General features: G+C 43.6%; 1 protein-coding gene across 1 annotated transcript; it reads left to right on the plus strand.

The window, feature by feature from the left end:
* On the plus strand, window positions 1–23782 carry LOC135539374 (COMM domain-containing protein 1-like). The gene is made up of 3 exons (XM_064965214.1): window positions 1–218; window positions 757–1044; window positions 23612–23782. Exons 1-3 carry the CDS (start codon window positions 45–47, stop codon window positions 23717–23719), a joined length of 570 nt encoding a protein of 189 aa, XP_064821286.1. The 5' UTR covers window positions 1–44; the 3' UTR covers window positions 23720–23782.
* The last annotated feature ends 162 nt before the right edge of the window (window positions 23783–23944 follow it).

A 23944-nucleotide genomic window follows, 5' to 3' on the forward strand; every position in this document is an offset into this window, starting at 1 on the left:
GCGGGCATACACAACAGGAGTCACGTGACCGGTGGGGCTACAACATGGCGGATGTTGAAACGTCGAAATCTTTGAACGGTTTGCTGAACGGAATAGCACAAATAGTGTATTATAATAATGCTGAAATAACAGAGGAACTTTTGAAAAATGAACTTTATCCAGACTTAACGCAGGAGGAGTTTCGAGCGATGCATGAAAAGATGAAAGGTCTTTTAAAGGTACTGTCAACTTCTGCATTTTGAGACCATTCTCACCTGATTCCCCTCTTGTTGATTGACAAGCTACCTTATTATAGGGATAGGCTATAGGTAGCAAATAGATACATGTTTCAAATGCTCAACCTCGTCCTGCAGCCCATATGCTTGAAACCAGTTTCTCTATTGTCTTTAGCTGTCTGTACAATCTTACCAAAACAAATCTTTCAGCTCAATCAGTTAATTCAATTTGTACTATACTGTACAAATGGCCTTGTAAATAAATAGCAAGGATAGGGTGTGTGGATTCATTCATGTTGACAACAGTGGTTTTCAATGATCGATCAGTTTGTCTGTCAACAGGCTGAGATTTACCTCTCACTAGATGGCAGCACTAGAACACCTGTTTAAACACATGTCAAGTTTCCCTTCAATGTCCTTGATGTGAAGATGAAGTTGTCTACATTTCTATCTTGTCCAGGCCAAGATAATACAACTAGAAAAACCTCAACCTCTTTGTTAGACTAACAAATATTTGCTTATTTTCTTCTCCCCCTCTCAGTCTATCGCCACTGCTAACATGGATCAGGCCCAGCTGGAAGCCTTCCTGACTGCCCAGACCAGGAAGCAGGGCACGGGGGGTGTGAGCGCCGAGCAGGCGGCCGCCCTCTCCCGGTTTTGGAAGAGCCACCGGGCCCGGGTGAGGGAGAGCCTGCTGGGCCAGAGCCGCTGGGAGCCCAGCCTGAAGGGCCTCACCTGGAGGGTGGACCTCCAGACCTCAGCCAGCAGAGGGGGTGCTGCTAACATTCCCGTGGCCCTGGTGGAGCTGGAACTGGGCAGGACTGGAGAGGTGAGAGGGGAAAGGGGAGTGGGAAGAGGGAGGGGGGCGCAAGAAGCCCACTCTTTAAAATACCAGTCACACTGACTGTACAAGCACATTACATGGCTGCCTACAATTAGACCAATGTTATGTTTTGATTCCCCAGTTGTGCTTTCAGACATAGTACATTATGGAAATCAACAGACTTTCTCATCTGGATTTGTTCCATAATGTGCCACAGGTGGGCGGAGTTTGCACGTTTTGATTTTAAACCATCATCTAATTAGTCTTAAAGTGAAATTGCCACCCCCCTGGGCCACTGGGTCATGCATAGTTGAACCTATAGGAAATGTAATGTCAATATAATGTAGGACTATGCAAACTGAGGAAGCTGAAGAGTACATGTAATTCAGAACACATCTGTGACTTTGTACTCGCCTTCCTCTTTCCTGCTTTAGCAGTATATTTATTACATTGTCATAGTTTCAAATTGTTGTGTCTGATATACCAGCGCTACATATACAGTACTAGTCTGCCTCTCACCTGTTAGTCCTCAACCTAACATATTGTTGTGTCCCAAATGACACCCTATTCCCAATGTAGCACACTACTTTTGGCCCTATGAGCCCTGGTCAAAAGTAGTGCATTATATAGGAAATGGAGTGCCATTTGGGACGCATATATAGTTGAGGGTTGGGGACTATACTGGAATTTCAATAGTATCACTGTAACCCAATATCTCACAATACATCTAAGAATGCTGTTATGACTTTTTAATGGCACGCTATAATTTGTTTTGCAAAGGTGGTGTTCATTTTGGTCATCCCAAAAGCCTGGCCCTGTGTGTGCCTTTTTAAAGTTTTTCCCCTGCCTATATCATGTTATTGGCCAGCATTGTTGTGGAGATTTGGCATCTCTGTGGCTCTGCTGAGATGGCGACTTGGCTCTAGCTTCAATCCTTTTAGTCTGGAAGTAGCTGATGACACTACCATTATCTTCTCTTCTTAGTATTAGTAGCAGGGAGAGTTCCAGGAAACAAAAAGTTTCATAATTATAGGTACCAAAAGCATTGTCTTACGCCAGATAGACAATGCAACAATATTGCCTGCTGTTCGGTTGACAGACGAGCGTTGTGTAGGAGTGACGTCACCTGCCAGAAGACAATGGGCAATTCCCTGGTAACAGTGATGCTGAGAATCTGATTTTTCACTTTAAAATGTATGTCAAACAAAAACCAATGATTTCAAAGTAAAACCATAAAGAATGACGGTTTGTTAGTGAAAGATGAGTCACAGCATCACTTTGTTACTTGGGAATTTCCCCAATGTAAGGTCAACACTGTTAGAATGTGAAAACGAGGTGGCCTAGTACTATAAGTGAGACTATATTCCAGTGTAGGCACATCAGTCCCAGGGAATATGATTATTGTATCAATTCGTAAAAGAAAAGTACATTCAGTTTTTAGAGCTTTTTCTGCTCCTACTACAGATTTGTTTTCCAACAGCCACACTAGCTATATTTAGTTGATTATTATTACATCCATGATTGATTACAACACAGTGGGCTTTCATTTAATTTAATCTCTGACTTGAAGGGTGTAAATGACTTAGTTTATAGATGGGATAAAGAAATAGGTCTATGTATCTATAAGCTATATATAGAATCATGCCAAATGTTGATTGGCTTTGGTTTGGTCATAGATCAGATGTAAACACATTTTCCCTAGTTTGGTTTGTAAAGTCGCTATGTAAGCCACGGCTCAGATGTCCACGTGGATATTCCGTAGAGTGTCTGAGAGGGGGAAAGTATTTTGAGGTGTGCGGCCCAAATGGCATCCTTTTCCCTATAGGCCATTACTTTTGACCAAAGGGAATCGGGTGCCATTTGGGACGATCACCAAGTCAACTGACAGACCCCAGCTAAAGCAACCACCACGGAGGTTACAGGTACAGGTCGACGGATTATAATTTTTCAACGCCGATACCGATTATTGGAGGACAAAAAAAGCCGCTACCAATTAATCGGCTGATTTTAAAAATGTATTTGTAATAATGACAATTACAACAATACTGAATGAACACTTATTTGAACTTAATATAATACAGCAATAAAATCAATTTAGCCTCAAATAAATAATGAAACATGTTCAATTTGGTTTAAATAATGCAAAAACAAAGTGTTGGAGAAGAAAGTAAAAGTGCAATATGTGCCATGTAAGAAAGCTAACGTTAAGTTCCTTGCTCAGAACATATGAACGCTGGTGGTTCCTTTTATTAACATGAGTCTTCAAGGTAAGAGGTTTTAGTTAATATAGTATTTATAGGACTATGCCTCTCTATACCATTTGTATTTCATATACCTTTGACAATTGGATGTTCTTATAGGCACTTTAGTATTGCCAGTGTAACAGTATAGCTTCCGTACCTCTCCTCACTCCTACCTGGGCTCGAACCAGGAACACAACGACAACAGCCACCCTTGAAGCAGCGTTACCCATGCAGGGCAAGGAGAACAACTACTCCAAGTCTCAGAGCGAGTGATGTTTGAAACGCTATTAGCGCGCACCCGCTAACTAGCTAGCCATTTCACATCGTTATGTTATAATTACGTAAAATTCTGGCAAATTATTTCTCAATGAGCCAGGTGGCCCAAACTGTTGCATATACCCTGACTGCGTGCAATGAACGCAAGAGAAGTGACACAATTTCACCTGGTTAATATTACCTGCTAACATGAATTTCTTTTAACTAAATATGCAGTTTAAAAAAAATATACTTCTGTGTATTGATTTTAAGAAAGGCATTGGTGTTTAAGGTTAGGTACATGTTGGAGCAAATACAGTCCTTTTTCTCGAATGCGCACTGCATCGATTATATGCAACGCAGGACACGCTAGATAAACTAGTAATATCTTCAACCATGTGTAGTTATAACTAGTGATTACGATTGAGTTTAATGCTAGCTAGCAACTTACCTTGGCTTCTTACTGCATTCGCGTAACTGGCAGGCTCCTTGTGAGGCAGGTGGCTAGAGCGTTGGACTAGTTAACCGTAAGGTTGCAAGATTGAATTTCTGAGCTGACAAGGTAAAAATCTGTCGTTCTGCCCCTGAACAAGGCAGTTAACCCACTGTTCCTAGGCCATCATTAAAAATAAGAATGTGTTCTTAACTGACTTGCCTAGTTAAATAAAGGTGTCCAAAAAATAATAATAATTTAAAAAAAAAATCGTCGTCCAAAATTACCAATTTCCGATTGTTATGAACACTTGAAATCGACCATTCCGATTAATCGGTCGACCTCTGGGATCGACAGGTCTGGGATCAGCTTGCCCCGCCCCTTTCCTCATGTTAATCACCAACGGCCAAGCACCAAACAGTCTATTCCAGCTATAGGACGACATCTTATCTGCATGACTGAGCGACATCCATTCTATGGTTGGTTGGTGGGCTAGTTTGTCCCGCTAATGCTTCTATAGCCTTGATTTTCTAGAGCCGGGTGGGCAGCTCCAGTCCTCGAGGGCCTGATTGGTGTCACCTTTTCCCCATCCCTAGCAAACACAGCTGATTAATCAAATTTCATTCTAAACTGAAGATCATGATTAGGTGATTATTGGAGTCAGGTGTGTTAGCTGGGGCAAAACTGTGACACTAATCAGGCCCTCGAGGACTGGAATTTCCCCCCACCCTGCTCTAGAGTCAACTGCTTGAAAAGGCTATACAGAACTTTTGCTTCTGAGGGTGCTCTAGAGCCAAAAGGGGTCCCCCAGAAATACTGCACAGAAATGACCTAATTTAACAGGAAAATGTATATGAACCATACAGAATACAATCAAGACAACATTTCAAATGGCTTCCTATTTCTTTTGCATGTCTCATCTTCTAATGGACCGGAGTGGCCCACTTTCATTCAACACACAGGCCTATTTACTCTGAATCGGGAGCTCCCTGTAGACTTGAGATAAAATGGAACATAGCATCCGCTCCCACCTATTTAAATAAACTTGGAATAGTCTAATAATGGGCTGGGTGGAGTCTGCTCCGTTCCCAATGGAGCTTCAGCTTTTATCTGGGATCAGAAATATGTTCTAATCTGACCCAATCACTTCCTTGCTGTAACCACAGGCATTGAGCCTTTTCATGGATACTAAAACAGATTCAAAGCCGATTTATGAAAACATAATTTTTACTAGGGTGAATAGAAGTGGTCTGTTGACATTTTGATTTGGCAGTGGGAGAGACTCTCTTATTTAATTTGTGAGAACTTTAACCAAGAATTCCAGTGCGTGTACATCTTACAATAACGCGATAAATCAATAACTTCACTTAGTAACCTAGTAGCACAGTTGTAACATTTTCAGCATGAAAACTAGAGGCTGACAGACCATTGGTAGTCTGTGTAGAGTAAGATTAACACGGTCACATGCAATTTTTCTACAGGTTAGTCACCCCCTCTATTAAACAAATATTAGCACAAGTCTGAATTATGCAGTATCGGTTTTCTGATGAGTAGGCCAATTTGGTTCTGTAACAGTTTGTAATTGGGTCAGTAACCAAAAGATTGCTGGATCGAATCCCTGAGCTGACATGGTAAAAATCTGTCGTTCTGCCCTTGAGCAAAGCAGTCAAGCCACTGTTCACCGGGCGCCGAAGACATGGATGTCGATAGGCAGCCCTCCGGACATCTCTGATTCAGAGGGGTTGGGTTAAATGCGGAAGACTCATTCAGTTGTACAACTGACTAGGTATCCCCCTTTCCCTTTTATTTATTTGCCCAGTGATTGTGGTTTAAAAAAAGCCTATATCCTACCTACACATACTATTCTCTGCAATGGACAGTTTATCAGGTGCTGTGAAATAGTAAACTCATTCTGTTGGTTTTGGGGGAAATCCCCTAAAGTAGTTGTTCAATGGATCTATTTACTTAGCTGAGGGAAGCTAAGTAAATAGCACCACTGATGGCTGTGCTCTCCCCTTTGAAGATGACCACAGTACATGCTGTACATTCTATTGAATTCTCAGAGCTCCAGTAGTAAACCGTCTCTTCGTGCTGTATGAGTGTGTAGTTTCCACATCTTTACATTTCATATAGCACGTTCCTGTTCTTTAGGCACGAAACGTTATGAAACATTTCAAAATGGAGGTGCTACAGGATCTTGTCCAATAAGAACACACATTTTGTTTTTCCCATTGTAAAACGTTTTGTCCTACTGAACACCATTAACTAAGCCCATCCGGGTGTTGGTCTTGACTTTTCATTCGGATGACAGCCTAAGCCTTAGTTCTCCTACTGTAAGTGCATTACATTTGACAGACAGTGTTTTGCACCAGTGATCCGTGGAATCAAGAGAGGAGTTCCCAGTTGATGTTTGATTTACAAGACAAGCTTTTACCAGCAGCGACCGAACCCAACCTCCATTACCTTGTGAAGTCAAAGACATAATGCACTAACAATATCAGCCATCAGGCAGAAAGAATGTTGACTGAATCTCTATGACCAAATGATTTTTGTCAAAAGGGAAGGTTTGTTCTGTGTGTGTGCCAATTCAAGAGTTCGGAAAGTGAAGATATATGATAGGTATTCAGACCATTCCAATTCCTGACTATAGATGAGAGCTGGCATGTAACATTTGGTGTCTTTTAATTGGAGGGTGGAGAGTCAAGACATGGAAAGTAGAGGAGGACGATTGCTTATTACACATTGTCTCCCTGTCCTATTTTCTCAGGATGCTGGCTTATAACTGTTCTTACATGTCGATATGTTTACCTACATGTCAATCATTGGCAAACATGGAAGGCATGACCAATTATTTTCTCCACACAGGTGATTTCTCAGAGGACTGCACAGTGAAATCTTAAATAAAAACATATCCGCTTGTTTTCTCTCCCGTCATTCTTCCGTTTTGTTGTAACGGGAGCACACTTGTATTCCCAGAGTATCCAGCCTGGTCTCATAGACTAGACGTAACATAGTAAATGTAAATCCGTCCCACTCAAATGAGTATGGATACAAAAACCGATGGTTCCTGAAGGCAAAAACAAAAGTAGGATGGGCATAGAACATGAACGTCTAGCAAGTCAAAGGTTATGAGTTCGAATCTCATCATGGACAATTTTAGCTAATTAGCAACTTTTCAACTACTTGCTACTTTGCAACTACTTAGCATATTAGCTAACCCTTCCCCTAAATCTAACATTAACCCTTACCCTACCCATTAACCCAACTCCTAAACTTAACCCTAGCCTAGCTAACGTGAGCCAGCTAGCTAATGTTAGCCACCTTTCTGTAATTCGTAACATGTTATATGTTTTGCAAATTTTGTTACATACTGTACATTTAACAAATTTGTAACGCAATACGAATTGTAATTTGTAAAATATCATATGAAATGGTGATGGACACCCACAAATGAATACGTACCATATCATACCAAATGGAGTGTCTCAGATTTACATAGATAATAATAAGAAATGCTCTGAGACCAGGTTGGGGTATCATATCTCCCGATAGGCCCCAGCTCTGTTTTGGCTAGCACTCTCATTATCTCATATGATTGTTTTTCCAGTAAACAAATGCATTAGCGTGCCGCACGATCCTGAGCGTGGCCCTTTGGGTGTATTAAATGAGTTCTCTAATATATGATGACAGATCCGATAGACTCGTAGGTGTCTCCAATACTGAAGAGAGGAATGGGTGTAGCAACAGTGAGTCAGCATTCTAACTCTGTGTGCATCCCAAACGGCCCTATATAGTGCACTACTTTTGATCAGAGCCTATGGTCCTCAAGAATAGTGCAACCTATATAGAGAATAGATTGTCATGACCTTGAGACGCAGCCCAACTTGTGAAACTACTGTATTCAGACCTAAGGAGTGGTTGGTGGTTATTGGTTATGCACACAATGGGGATGGAAGATAGATTGGATAGGACTACAGTTGTCTGTCGGTTGACCTGTAGTGTGTCTAAAATGACAGTTTGTATTCAGTGTCTTCTATGAGTCCTTTTGTATTACACATTTTAGTTGCCTGTCAGTGTTTAGCAAACCATTGTCTCTGTTAATTGTGCCAGGTATGCTGTGTAGGCCTATAAAGCATATCATTCAGTTTGTGCTGTTAACAGTGTGTAGGCAAAACATAAACACATGCATACTGTTAATGCTCCCTCAAAGAGAACTCAAAAACACTGAGTGCATCGATGGTCTGCAACATAGTTCATTCTCAATGCATTTTCCCTCCGCACATGGCTAGCATAACAGCACATACACTATCGTTCAAAAGTTTGGGGTTACTTAGAAATGTCCTTATTTTTGCAAGATGAGCACATTTTTGGCCATTGAAATAACATCCAATTGATCAGAAATACAGTGTAGACATTATTCATGTTGTAAATGACTGGCTACTCCAGGCTAACGTCCCTGTCCCGAAGCAAGCACCAGTTAGCCTGGAGCTAGGCCCATCTCCGGGCTAGCCAAAGAGGTCCACCAGCCAATTCTTGGGCTACAATACCGCTTTTGCCAATTAGCCTGGACCCTTTACTGCTGACACGGAGCCCTGCCGATCCATCACGACTGGTCTGCCGACGTAACCGTCCGAGGTGGTTTCAACAGGCTCTTCCGTTGCGACTTCGCCGGAAGCCCATCTGCTAGCCCCGTGTCTCCAGCTCGCCTAGGGTAGCAGCGACTACGGAATTGGCTCCCTGACTTATCTAGTGCTACTCATTGGACCCTATGATCACTTGGCTACACATACCACTCCCTAATGTTAATATGCTTTGTCTATTGCTGTTTTGGTTAGTGATTATCTTATTTCACTGAAGAGCCCCTAGCCCTGCCCAATATGCCTTAGATAGCCCTTTTGTTCCACCTCCCACACATGCAGTGACCTCACCTGGCTTAGATGGCGCCTCTCATTGTCACTTAATGCCTAGGTTTACATCCACTGTACTCACATCCTACCATACCCTTGTCTGTACATTATCACTTAACTATTCTTCCGCGCCCAGAAATCTGCTCCTTTGACTCTGTTCATGACCAGTTCTTATAGCCGTACTCTTATCCTACTACTCCTCTGTTCCTCTGGTGATGTAGAGGTTAACCCAGGCCCTGTAGCCCCCAGCACCACCCCCATTCCCCATGCACTCTCATTTGTTGACTTCTGTAACCGTAAAAACCTTTGTTTCATGCATGTTAACATTAGAAGCCTCCTCCCTAAGTTTGTTTTATTCACTCCTTTAGAACACTCCGCCAACTCTGATGTCATAGCTGTGTCTGAATCCTGGCTTAGGAAGGCCAACAAAGATCCTGACATTTCCATCCCTAACTATAACAGCTTCCAAAAAAATAGAACAGCCAAAGGAGGTGGAGTTAGCCTGCAGAGTTCTGTCATACTATCCAAGTCTGTGCCCAAACAATTCGAGCTTACACTTTTTTTAAGTCTCTAAACCGTTGACGCTTGTTATAGACCCCCTTCAGCCACCAGCTGTGCCCTGGAAACCATAGATGGAGGGGGGGGTCAATTCACATATCTTCACGGTTCGTACTGTTACGTGACCTAAACTGGAATCTAAGCTAGATTCCCTCAATCTCACACAAATTATTAAGGAACCTACTAGGTACAACCCTAAATCTGTAACCATGGGCACCCTCTTAGACATCTTCCTGACCAACTTGCCCTCTAAATGCACCTCTGCTGTCTTCAACCAGGATCTCAGCGATCACTGCCTCATTGCCTGCGTGTGTAATGGGTCCGCGGTCAAATGACCACCCCTCATCATTGTCACACGCTCCCTAAAACACTTCAGCGAGCAGGCCTTTCTTATCGACCTGGCCCGGGTATCCTGGAAGGATATTGACCTCATCCCGTCAGTAGAGGATACCTGGTTTCTCTAAGTTTTTTCCACGCCATCTTAAATAAGCATGCCCCATTCAAAAAATTTAGAACTAAGAACAGATACAGCCCTTGGTTCACCCCAGACTTGACTGCCCTTGACCAGCACAAAAACATCCTGTGGCGTTCTTCATTAGCATCGAATAGCCCCCGCAATATGCAACTTTTCAGGGAAGTCAGGAACCAATATACCCAGTTAGTTAGGAAAGCTTAAGGCTAGCTTTTTCAAACAGAAATTCACATCCAGTAGCACTAATTCAAAAAAGTTTTGGGACACTGTAAAGTCCATGGACAATAAGAGCACCTCCTCCCAGCTGCCCACTGCACCGAGGCTAGGAAACACTGTCACCACCGATAATCTATGATAATCAATAATTTCAATAAGAACCTACCCCGGCAGCAACTTGCCCAAGCCCCCTGCAAAATCTTGATCCCTACAAATCAGCTGGGCTAGACAATCTGGACCCTCTCTTTCTAAAATTATCCACCAAAATTGTTGCAACCCCTATTACTAGCCTGCTCAACCTCTCTTTCGTATCGTCTGAGATCCCCAAAGATTGGAAAGCTGCCGTGGTCATCCCCCTCTTCAAAGGGGGAGACACTCTAGACCCTAACTGTTATAGACCTTTATCCATCCTGCCCTGCCTTTCTAAAATCTTCAAAATCCAAGTTAACAAACAGATCACCGACCATTTCGAATCCCACCGTACCTTCTCCACTATGCAATCGGGTTTCTGAGCTGGTCATGGGCACACCTCAGCCACGATCAAGGTCCTAAACGATATCATAACCGCCATCGATAAAAGACAGTACTGTGCAGCTGTCTTCATCAACCTGGCCAAGGCTTTCCACATTGTCATTCACTGCATTCTTATTGGCAGAATCAATAGCCTTGGTTTCTCAAATGACTGCCTCGCCTGGTTCACCAACTACTTCTCAGACAGAGTTCAGTGTGTCAAATCGGAGGGCATGTTGTCCGGACCTCTGGCAGTCTCTATGGGGGTACCACAGGGTTCAATTCTCGGGCCGACTCTTTTCTCTGTATATATCAATGATGTCACTCTTGCTGCTGGTGATTCTCTGATCCACCTCTACGCAGACAACACCATTCTGTATACTTCTGGCCCTTCTTTTGACACTGTGTTAACAAACCTCCAAACGCACTTACAACACAATGCCTTACAACACTCCTTCTGTGGCCTCCAACTGCTTTTAAATGCTAGTAAAACTTAATGCATGCTCTTCAACCGATTTGTTTCCCGCACCCGCCCGACTAGCATCACTACTCTGGACAGTTCTGACTTAGAATATGTGGACAACTACAAATACCTAGGTGTCTGGTTAGACTGTAAACTCTCCTTCCAGACTCACATTAAGCATCTCCAATCCAAAATCAGATCTAGAATCGGCTTCCTGTTTCGCAACAAAGCCTCCTTCACTCATGCTGCCAAACATACCCTCGTAAAACTGACTATCCTACCGATCCTTTACTTCGGCGATGTCATTTACAAAATAGCCCCAACACTACTCAGCAAGCTGGATGTAGTCTATCACAGTGCCATTTGTTTTGTCACCAAAGCGCCATATACTACCCACCACTGCGATCTGTATGCTCTCGTTGGCCGGCCCTCACTACATATTCGTCGCCAAACCCATTGGCTCCAGGTCATCTATAAGTCTTTGATATGTAAAGCCCTGCCTTATCTCAGCTCACTGGTCACCATAGCAACACTCACCCGTAGCATGCGCTCCAGCAGGTATATTTCACTGGTCATCCCCAAAGCCAGCACTTACTTTGGCTGTCTTTCCTTAGTTCTCTGCTGCCAATGACTGGAACGAATTGCAAAAATCACTAGAGCCTTATATCTCCCTCACTAACTTCAAGCATCAGCTGTCAGAGCAGCTTACCGATTACTGTGCCTGTACACAGCCAATATGTAAATAGCACACCCAACTACCTCATCCCCATATTGTTATTTATCCTCTTGCTTTTTTGTAACCCAATATCTCTACTTGCATATCATCTGCACATCTATCACTCCATTGTTAATGTTAAATTGTAATTATTTTGCCTCTATGGCCTATTAATTGCCTTACCTCCATACTATTCTACATTTGCACACACTGTACATAGATTTTTCTATTGTGTTATTGACTGTACGTTTGTTTGTAAATCTGTTGTTTTTGTCGCACTGTTTTGCTTTATCTTGGCCAGGCCGCAGTTGTAAATGAGAACTTGTTCTCAACTGCCTACCTGGTTAAATAAAGGTGAAATAAATTTTAAAAAACAGCGAAGAGGCGACTCCGGGATGCTTGCCTACTAGGCAGAGTTGCAAAGAAAAAGCCATATCTGACTGGCCAATAAAAAGAAAAGTTTAAGATGGACAAAAGAACAGACACTGGACCGAGGGACTCTACCTAGAAGGCCAGCGCCCCGGAGTCGCTTCTTCGCGGTTGATGTTGAGACTGGTGTTTTGCGGGTACTATTTAATGAAGCTGCCAGGTGAGGACTTTTTCAGGGGGCTGTTTCTCAAACTAGACACTCTAATGTACTTGTCCTCTTGCTCAGTTGTGCACCGGGGCCTCGCATGGACTAGCCTTAATTTCTGACAAATAGACTGACAAGTTTCAGAAGAAAGTTCTTGTTTTCTAGTCATTTTGAGCCTGTAATCGAACCCAAAAATGCTGAAGCTCCAGATACTCAACAAGTCTAAAGAAGGCCAGTTTTGTTTCTTTAATCAGCACAACCGTTTTCAGCTGTGCTAACATAATTGCAAAAGGGTTTTCTAATGATCAATTAGCCTTTTAAAATTCTGAACTTGGATTAGCTAACACAATGTGCCATTGGAACACAGGAGTGATGGTTGCTGATATATATTTATTTTTTTACATTTTATTTCACCTTTATTTAACCAGGTAGGCTAGTTGAAAACAAGTCCTCATTTGCAACTGCGACCTGGCTAAGATAAAGCATAGCAGTGTGAACAGACAACAACAGAGTTACACATGGAGTAAACAATAAACTAGTCAATAACAGTAGAAACAAAAAAAAATAATCTATATACATTGTGTGCAAAAGGCATGAGGAGGTAGGCAATAAATAGGCCATAGGAGTGAATATTTACAATTTAGCAGTTTAACTCTGGAGTGATAAATGATCAGATGAACATGTGCAGGTAGAGATACTGGTGTGCAGAAAAGTAAATCAAATAAAAAACGTATGGAGATGAGGTAGGTAAATTGGGTGGGCTATATACCGATGGACTATGTACAGCTGCAGCGATCGGTTAGCTGCTCAGATAGCAGATGTATAAAGTTGGTGAGGGAGATAAGTCTCCAACTTTAGAGATTTTTGCAATTTGTTCCAGTCGCAGGCAGCAGAGAACTGGAAGGAAAGGCGGCCAAATTAGGTTTTGGCTTTAGGGATGATCAGTGAGCGACACCTGCTGGAGCGCGTGCTACGGATGGGTGTTGCCATTGTGACCAGTGAACTGAGATAAGGCGGAGCTTTACTTAGCATAGACTTGTAGATGACCTGGAGCCAGTGGGTCTGGCGGCGAACATGTAGCGAGGGCCAGCCGACTAGAGCATACAGGTCAGTGGTGGGTGGTATAAGGTGCTTTAGTAACAAAACAGCACTGTGATAAACTGCATCCAGTTTGCTAAGTATAGTATTGGAAGCTATTTTGTAGATGACGTCGCCGAAGTCGAGGATCGGTAGGATAGTCAGTTTTACTAGGGTAAGTTTGCCGGCGTGAGTGAAGGAGGCTTTGTTGCGAAATTGGAAAGCCGACTCTAGATTTGATTTTGTTTTGGAGATGTTTGATATGAGTCTGGAAGGAGAGTTTGCAGTCTAGCCAGACACCTAGGTACTTATAGATGTCCACATATTCTAGGTCGGAACCATCCAGGGTGGTGATGCTAGTCGGGCGTGCGGGTGCAGGCAGCAAACGGTTGAAAAGCATGCATTTGGTTTTACTAGCGTTTAAGAGCATTTGGAGGCCACGGGAAGGAGTGTTGTATGGCATTGAAGCTTGTTTGGAGGTTAGATAGCAGTGTCCAAGGAAGGGCCAGAAGTATACAGAATGGTGTCGTCTGCGTAGAGGTGGATCAGGGAATCGCCTGAAGGCATGGCCAGCCGTTGAGAAATGCTTGTTGAAGTTTTCGATTATCACGGATTTATCGGTGGTGACCGTGTTACCTAGCCTCAGTGCAGTGGGCAGCTGGGAGGAGGTGCTCTTGTTCTCCATGGACTTTACAGTGTTCCATAACCTTTTGGAGTTTGAGCTACAGGATGCAAATTTCTGCTTCAAAAAGCTGGCCTTTGCTTTCCTGACTGACTGTGTGTATTGGTTCCTGACTTCCCTGAACAGTTGCATATCTTGGGGACTATTCGATGCTATTACAGTCCTCTGTGAGCCTATGGATATTCCATAAAAAATTCTGCCATTTCCAGCTACAATAGTCATTTACAACAAACATCTACACTGTATTTCTGAGCAATTTGATGTTATTTTAATGAACACATTTTTTTGCTTTTCTTTCAAAAACAAGGAAATTTCTAAGTGACCCCAAACTTTTGAACGGTAGTTTACTTAACCAACCAGGATAAACACTTATTACTGATACTGTATATTGAATGATATCTTCACTAGTAACCAAACAAGACCTACCTGAATTTTTCCAATAAGAAATGCTTGTTTTTGTTACAAAACATTTGCTACGTTGTGCACTAATGAATATACAGCCCTGGTTACCTGTGTTTTTTGTCATGTCTAGCCCGAACGGGCATAGCACTGTGTGGATGTGGGTCACTGTGCGGTCAAGCCCATTGAGAACATGTACAGGTGATCGGTTGCCGGTGCAACTGGTGTCAGCAGTCGCTCCGGTGTCTGAGGCAGTTGGCAATGGCCTGCTTCATTGCCAATGGCACTGCTGGGCAGGGATTTTGGGTCCTATGAAAAGATATCACTTTGGGCCCCACCACCACAGGCCACACCAACCCTGTGCAATTGCTGTAACCACACACCTCCAGAACCCAATCAACCCACTCAAAGATTTAAATAGTTCTACCTCTGCAGCCTTGCAACTCTCTTGTAGTCCAATATTTACTGACAGTGAGCTATGAAAATATAACACTGTGCAGACATGCATGCAACATTCTGCATACAGTGGAATTCACTATTTGATGCAAGACTGATACCCTCTATAAGAAATGTGCTGAAGGCCATCTTTTAGAGTCTAAATGTAATTTTAATGGTAAGATTATTGAATGGAAAATTATTTTAACATTAATGAATGACTTATATTTATTTTAACTTAAATATACATTAACTTCTACATTATCTATAGAATGATATAACAAACAAAATAATAAAATCAGCAGCAGATTTTTGAACTAAGTATACATACCAACTAGAAAATAAGCAGCTGTAGAAGTGGAAATGGGAAAACAAAATGGAAATGAAAAGGCCTGATGGTGGTGCTTCATGATCAGTGATTGGCACACAGAAGGGACTTTATCCTCACTAATCTGCCCAACTTTCAGAACAGCAGAAAATTATGGATTTGTAGATGACCTGGAGCCAGTGGGTCTGGCGACGATTATGTAGCGAGGGCCAGCCGACTAGAGCATACAAGTCGCAGTGGTGGGTGGTATAAGGTGCTTTAGTGACAAAACGGATGGCACTGTGATAAACTGCATCCAGTTTGCTGAGTGGAGTGTTGGAGGCAATTTTGTAGATGACGTCGCCGAAGTCGAGTATCGGTAGGATAGTCAGTTTTACTAGGGTAAGTTTGGCAGCGTGAGTGAAGGAGGCTTTGTTACGGAATAGAAAGCCGACTCTTGATTTGATTTTTGATTGGAGATGCTTGATATGAGTCTGGAAGGAGAGTTTACAGTCTAGCCAGACACCTAGGTACTTATAGGTGTCCACATATTCAAGGTCGGAACCATCCAGGGTGGTGATGCTCGTCGGGCATGCGGGTGCAGGCAACGATCGGTTGAAAAGCATGCATTTGGTTTTACTAGCGTTTAAGAGCAGTTGGAGACCACGGAAGGAGTGTTGTATGGCATTGAAGCTCGTTTGGAGGTTAGATAGCACAGTGTCCAAGGACGGGCCGGAAGTATATAGAATGGTGTCGTCTGCGTAGAGGTGGATCAGGGAATCGCCCGCAGCAAGAGAAACATCATTGATATATACAGAGAAAAGAGTCGGCCCGAGATTGACAGAGTCGAAAGCCTTGGCAAGGTCGATGAAGATGGCTGCACAGTACTGTCTTTTATCGATGGCGGTTATGATATCGTTTAGTACCTTGAGTGTGGCTGAGGTGCACCCGTGACCGGCTCGGAAACCAGATTGCACAGCGGAGAAGGTACGGTGGGATTCGAGATGGTCAGTGACCTGTTTGTTGACTTGGCTTTCGAAGACCTTAGATAGGCAGGGCAGGATGGATATAGGTCTGTAACAGTTTGGGTCCAGGGTGTCTCCCCCTGCGGCAGCTTTCCAATCCTTGGGGATCTCAGACGATATGAGAGAGAGGTTGAACAGGCTGGTAATAGGGGTTGCGACAATGGAGGCGGATAGTTTCAGAAATAGAGGGTCCAGATTGTCTAGCCCAGCTGATTTGTACGGGTCCAGGTTTTGCAGCTCTTTCAGAACATCTGCTATCTGGATTTGGGTAAAGGAGAACCTGGAAGGGCTTGGGCGAGAAGCTGCGGTGGGGGCGGAGCTGTTGGCCGATGTTGGAGTAGCCAGGCGGAAGGCATGGCCAGCCGTTGAGAAATGCTTGTTGAAGTTTTCGATAATCATGGATTTATCGGTGGTGACCGTGTTATCTAGCCTCAATGCAGTGGGCAGCTGGGAGGAGGTGCTCTTGTTCTCCATGGACTTCAGTGTCCCAGAACTTTTGGAGTTGGAGCTACAGGATGCAAACTTCTGCCTGAAGAAGCTGGCCTTAGCTTTCCTGACTGACTGCGTGTATTGGTTCCTGACTTCCCTGAACAGTTGCATATCGCGGGGACTATTCGATGCTATTGCAGTCCGCCAATATATGGGGGGGTTGTGCAATACGGAGGCTCTCCGAATGTTTACTTTTTTGCCAAAAACAAGAACAGAAAAAGAAACCGTTTTATTAGTACATTGTAAAATAAATATTATATTAATGATATGTACAAAAAAATATTAACCTAAAGTTCTAATTTTCAGTCACAGGCGCCACTATTCCCCCCCATCCCCCCCATACGGCGCCCCTGCTGCTGGGGCTCCCATTTCCCTCAGATCTCTTGTCTGCCACTCCCCTGGTACTGAGAATGAGGCCAGCAGAGCAGCACGCCCTTGAAGACAAGACACCACTTAGTTGAAGTCTCTACAGTGCTGTTGTATGAGAGGAGTTATTCATAAATTAAGTTGCTGTCACTATGGTGAATTTACTACCTTTTTTCACCTCAGAGGAGAGGAAGGTTTTATTTTTTTGACTGAATATCCAAAAGATACGATATACTTGCAGTGAAGCTGCTCAACAACTACACCACACCAGTCATCCACCTGACTCCCATTCAGAGTGACACACACATCCTGTGTTAATGCCTGCTCAAGGGCACGTTGACAGATCTCCCTCCAGGCCAAAAAAACATGAACCCTCCAAGATTCCCCCCCACAGATCCCCAACGGCTGTCTCTGAACCATTCGAGACCCCCCCCCCCCCCCCCAAATTAATTCCATTCCCCACCCCCAAGAACCTCCAATGCACCAACAACCTAGAAAATTAACTAAATAAGAAAAAACAAAGGACATCAAGGACAACTAAAATCATAACAGCAATGCCAACTGTATATGTTTGTGTTTATGTCTGGCACTATTGCATGAATGTGTGTGTGTGTTCTTGTATGCGTTTATTTGACTGAGTGTGTGTATATGCATGTGTACAAACACCTGCACGGCGTCAGCCTCGGGCAAACCGGCATTAGCCCTTCAGTGTCAGTAGAGGAAGATTAGGATTGAGTTGTGCCTCATGGTACTTAGTTGACCATTTAGTAGGCTAAACAGTAAATGAATAGTGTTTTTTTTTTTTTTAATTCAACTTTTTATTTAACTAGGCAAGTCAGTTAAGAACAAATTCTTATTTATATTGACGGCCTATCCTAGCCAAACCTGGACAATGCTGGGCTAATTGTGTGCCACCCCATGGGACTCCCAATCATGGCCGGATGTGATTCAGTCTGGATTCAAAACAGGGACTGTAGTGATACCTCTTGCACTGAGATGCAGTGCCTTAGACCGCTGCAACACTGGAGACTCTGTATTAAGGCTAATGAGGAGCACTTGTACAGTAATTGTTTTGCAGTATTATAGGTGTTCAGGACTTTGTCCTTTCAGTCTATGCAAGGAGATTACACAGAGTAACTGCATCTTAACTTGACTTATCAAGTCCTACTCACTAAGCTACAATGTTTGTGTTTTTAAAGAGTTGAGTGACAGTTGAACAATGCGAGTAGCATTCCATTAAGCTGAGTTATACGAGGTGGACAGATAGCTTCAAGAGCGTCCTCTCTCTCGCCAACCGAAATTAACACTGAATCGTCCCAGGCAACAGACACGCTTCAAACCCTGTGCTTCAAACAAACAAATGACTGCGGAAAGAAATAAGGCAGCGGTAGCCAGTAACCAGGCAACCGTTCTTTTAAGAGAGCTGATAGGGCCCTTGTCGTGATGTGCACTCTCGGGAACAAACAGATTAACAAAGACATGGACAGATGGAAGGTCTTGTGTCCTATTGTGGCCACCCAGGGACGTTCATTCATTTTTCAGTGGCATGTAATGAAGCTACATATCATAGAAATTGATGAGTAGACCGGCCAATCAAACGATCTGCACATGGTCTGTGTACGCTGCGACTCATTTGAAAATATACTCTGACTCAAGTATCCCAAAATGTTTTGTGTGCCAGCAATCAACTTTTCAAGATGTTTAACTTTCAAAATACTGAAATACAGCCGTTATGATGCAAGTTATAATTTTGAAAACTTGATTGCTGACATACAACCCATTTTGGGACTATATCAACCATGGGCTAGTGAAACATACCAAAATGTAGTTTTTGGGGTGGATTTTTTCTTTTAAAAGCAGGTGCTATAGTTGCTCTCCTGGCTTTACTTCACTGTTCTGGGATCAGATTCCATATTCTAGTCATATCTGTGACCATTATGAGTTAAACATGATGCCACAAAACATGTTAAGACTCAAGTAGCTCTTAAGGGGTATGGATGTCCTTGGACAGTCAGCTGTTTTTTTAGGTCTTCTCCTCCTTTTCCCTCATTTGTCCTTCATCCCCTGTTCCTGTCGTCATCTCTCTTTTGATGGCACGCTGGTTAAAGGTCACATTCTCACTAGTGATATTGGAGGCTATTTTTGAAATGCCTCAGAGACATGAGAGAATGAAAGTGAGTTTCTAGGGACCCTGCTATAAATGGGGAAAACTCAAATGACTGTGCTACAGGCAAAGTATCGCTATATTTAGGCCAACTGTTGCCTTTTATTTGTGTCAGTAATTAACACTAGCTGTACCTCCTAGGTCATATACCGCACGCACCACTTACAACAGTCTTCTGAAATCGTTGTCCACTGTATTAAAATCAAATCAAATCAAATGTTATTTGTCACATACACATGGTTAGCAGATGTTAATGCGAGTGTAGCGAAATGCTTGTGCTTCTAGTTCCGACAATGCAGTAATAACCAACAAGTAATCTAACTAACAATTCCAAAACTACTGTCTTATACACACAAGTGTAAGGGGATAAAGAATATGTACATAAAGATATATGAATGAGCGATGGTACAGAGCAGCATAGGCAAGATACAGTAGATGGTCTCGAGTACAGTATATACATATGAGATGAGTATGTAAACAGAGTGGCATAGTTAAAGTGGCTAGAGATACATGTATTACATAAATATGCGGTAGATGATATAGAGTACAGTATATACGTATACATATGAGATGAATAATGTGGGGTATGTAAACATTATATTAAGTAGCATTGTTTAAAGTGGATAGTGATATATTTGACATAATTTCCCATCAATTCCCATTATTAAAGTGGCTGGAGTTGAGTCAGTGTGTTGGCAGCAGCCACTCAATGTTAGTGGTTGCTGTTTAACAGTCTGATAGCCTTGAGATAGAAGCTGTTTTTCAGTCTCTCTGTCCCAGCTTTGATGCACCTGTACTGACTTCGCCTTCTGGATGATAGCGGGGTGAACAGGCAGTGGCTCGGTGGTTGTTGTCCTTGATGATCTTTATGGCCTTCCTGTGACATCGGGTGGTGTAGGTGTCCTGGAGGGCAGGTAGTTTGCCCCCGGTGATGCGTTGTGCAGACCTCACTACCCTCTGGAGAGCCTTACGGTTGTGGGCGGAGCAGTCGCCGTACCAGGCGGTGATACAGCCCGCCAGGATGCTCTCGATTGTGCATCTGTAGAAGTTTGTGTGCTTTTGGTGACAAGCCGAATTTCTTCAGCCTCCTGAGGTTGAAGAGGCGCTGCTGCGCCTTCTTCACGATGCTGTCTGTGTGGGTGGACCAATTCAGTTTGTCTGTGATGTGTATGCCGAGGAACTTAAAACGTACTACCCTCTCCACTACTGTTCCATCGATGTGGATAGGGGGGTGTCCACAATCATCTCCTTAGTTTTGTTGATGTTGAGTGTGAGGTTATTTTCCTGACACCACACTCCAAGGGCCCTCACCTCCTCCCTGTAGGCCGTCTCGTCGTTGTTCGTAATCAAGCCTACCACTGTTGTGTCGTCCGCAAACTTGATGATTGAGTTGGAGGCATGTGTGGCCACGCAGTCGTGGGTGAACAGGGAGTACAGGAGAGGGCTCAGAACGCACCCTTGTGGGGCCCCTGTTTCGAGGATCAGCGGTGTGGAGATGTTGTTGCCTACCCTCACCACCTGGGGGCGGCCCGTCAGGAAGTCCAGTACCCAGTTGCACAGGGCGGGGTCGAGACCCAGGGTCTCGAGCTTGGTGACGAGTTTGGAGGGTACTATGGTGTTAAATGCTGATCTGTAGTCAATGAACAGCATTCTCACATAGGTATTCCTCTTGTCCAGATGGGTTAGGGCAGTGTGGTTGAGATTGCATCGTCTGTGGACCTATTTGGGCGGTAAGCAAATTGGAGTGGGTCTAGTGTGTCAGGTAGGGTGGAGGTGATATGGTCCTTGACTAGTCTCTCAAAGCACTTCATGATGACGGAAGTGAGTGCTACGGGGCGGTAGTCGTTTAGCTTTCAGTTACCTTAGCTTTCTTGGGAACAGGAACAATGGTGGCCCTCTTGAAGCATGTGGGAACACAGCAGACTGGTATAGAGATTGATTGAATATGTCCGTAGACACACCAGCCAGCTGGTCTGCGCATGCTCTGAGGGCGCGGCTGGGGATGCCGTCTGGGCCTGCAGCCTTGCGAGGGTTAACACGTTTAAATGTTTTACTCACCTCGGCTGCAGTGAAGGAGAGTCCGCATGTTTTCGTTGCTGGCCGTGTCAGTGGCACTGTATTGTCCTCTGAAGCGAGCAAAGAAGTTATTTAGTCTGCCTGGGAGCAAGACATCCTGGTCCGTGACGGGGCTGGTTTTCTTTTTGTAATCCGTGATTGACTGTAGACCCTGCCACATACCTCTCGTGTCTGAGCCGTTGAATTGAGATTCTACTTTGTCTCTATACTGACGCTTAGCTTGTTTGATTGCCTTGCGGAGGGAATAGCTGCACTGTTTGTATTCGGTCATGTTTCCGGTCACCTTGCCCTGATTAAAAGCAGTGGTTCGCGCTTTCAGTTTCACGTGAATGCTGCCATCAATCCACAGTTTCTGGTTTGGGAACGTTTTAATCGTTGCTATGGGAATGACATCTTCAACTCACGTTCTAATGAACTTGCACACCGAATCAGCGTATTCGTCAATGTTGTTGTCTGACGCAATACGAAACATATCCCAGTCCACGTGATGGAAGCAGTCTTGGAGTGTGGAATCAGATTGGTCGGACTAGCGTTGGATAGACCTCAGCGTGGGAGCTTCTTGTTTTAGTTTCTGTCTGTAGGCAGGGATCAACAAAATGGAGTCGTGGTCAGCTTTTCCGAAAGGAGGGCGGGGCAGGGCCTTATATGCGTCGCGGAAGTTAGAATAACAATGATCCAAGGTTTTGCCAGCCCTGGTTGCGCAATCGATATGCTGATACAATTTAGGGAGTCTTGTTTTCAAATTAGCCTTGTTAAAATCCCCAGCTACAATGATTGCAGCCTCTGGATGTATGGATTCCAGTTTGCAAAGAGTCAAATAAAGTTTGTTCAGAGCCATCGATGTGTTTGCTTGGGGGGAATATATACGGCTGTGATTATGATCGAAGAGAATTCCCTTGGTAGATAATGCGGTCGACACTTGATTGTGAGGAATTCTAAATCAGGTGAAAAAAAGGATTTGAGTTCCTGTATGTTTTTGTGATCACACTACATCTCGTTAGCCATAAGGCATACGCCCCCGCCCCTCTTCTTACCAGAAAGATGTTTTTCTGTCGGCGCGATGCGTGGAGAAACCAGCTGGCTGCACCGACTCCGATAGCGTCTCTCCAGTGAGCCATGTTTCCATGAAGCAAAGAACATTACAGTCTCTGATGTCCCTCTGGAATGCTACCCTTGCTCGGATTTCATCAACCTTGTTGTCAAGAGACTGGACATTGGCGAGAAGTATACTAGGTAGTGAGGTAGTGGTGCACGATGTGCCCGTCTCCGGAGTCTGACCAGAAGACCGCCTCGTTTCCCTCTTTTACGAAGTCGCTTTTTTGGGTCGCCGGCTGGGATCTATTCCGTTGTCCTGGGTGAAAGGCAGAACACAGGATCCGCTTCACGAAAGTCATTCTTGGTCGTACTGATAGTGAGTTGGCGCTGCTCTTACATTCAGTAGTTCTTCTCGACTGTATGTAATGAAACCTAAGATGACCTGGGGTACTAATGTAAGAAATAACACGTAAAAAAACCTGCATAGTTTCCTAGTAACGCGAGGCGAGGCGGCCATCTCTGTCGGCGCCGGAAGTTCTGTATTATTAGTTTCTTGGTAACACATTAAAAATAACTTTCTTGAATAAGCAAGCATCCTTTATAAACCATCATAAAAATAAATGTGTTTTTATTTCCATTAGTCCTTTTAGTTTGTTGTCCGTTGGAAAGAGAAAGAACAAGTGTTTGGTCCTAACTGAATGTGTCTGGACCACATCCTGGTTCTAGGCTTCTCTTTTCTGTTGACTTTCCGACCCCATTTTCAAACACACCTCTTCCTGTAGCACAGTGTTGAAATATGCTTTTAAAAGGCTCAACGGATATCAAACTGGCTTAGATCTCAGGTTCCATCTATAGCACCACTTCATAACAAAGTCTAGTTCTTTCAGCTCTATGATGTCATACAGTGGATGTTTATAGGAGTTTCCTAATCTGACCTTTGCTCCTGCTTTATGTGGCTGAGAGCTTGGACCTTAAAATAGGACTTGATGTGAGTACAGGTTCCTGTTATCACAATGTTTCTGATGTCATGTCAGTTGAGCTACATCCCTCAACCCATCATCCATGAAGTAGGCTCTACTGCCTGCTGTCTTGGTCTTAATATACTGTCCCTATTTTCCCTTTGCCTTCCTTCCTTCCCCCACTCCTCTTCTCCGTTCTCGTTTTCCTTCCAGGATTCAGACTTTGTGTGTCTGGAGTTTGACGAGGCGAAGGTGAACCAGGTGTTGAAGAAGATGGCAGAGATCCAGGAGAGCATCGACGCCATCGTACACCGCAGCTAGGGTCTACAATTCTGTGTGAAATAGGAGAGAAACGTCCCTGTTCTATTAAATCAATAAGTGGTTTCCAGTCTTTTCCTGTCATTTCTTGTCATTCTATGACTTGGACAGAAAACATTAGCATGCCATGTAGCAGACAGGAAAACTATTCTTTATACCGTACATACTGGCTAGCTCATTTCTTACAGTAAGTCCTATCTGTTGAGTCTAACAAATGGGATATTGTTC

Source organism: Oncorhynchus masou, chromosome 5 (genome assembly GCF_036934945.1).
Source record: "Oncorhynchus masou masou isolate Uvic2021 chromosome 5, UVic_Omas_1.1, whole genome shotgun sequence".
Lineage (NCBI taxonomy): Eukaryota > Metazoa > Chordata > Actinopteri > Salmoniformes > Salmonidae > Oncorhynchus > Oncorhynchus masou.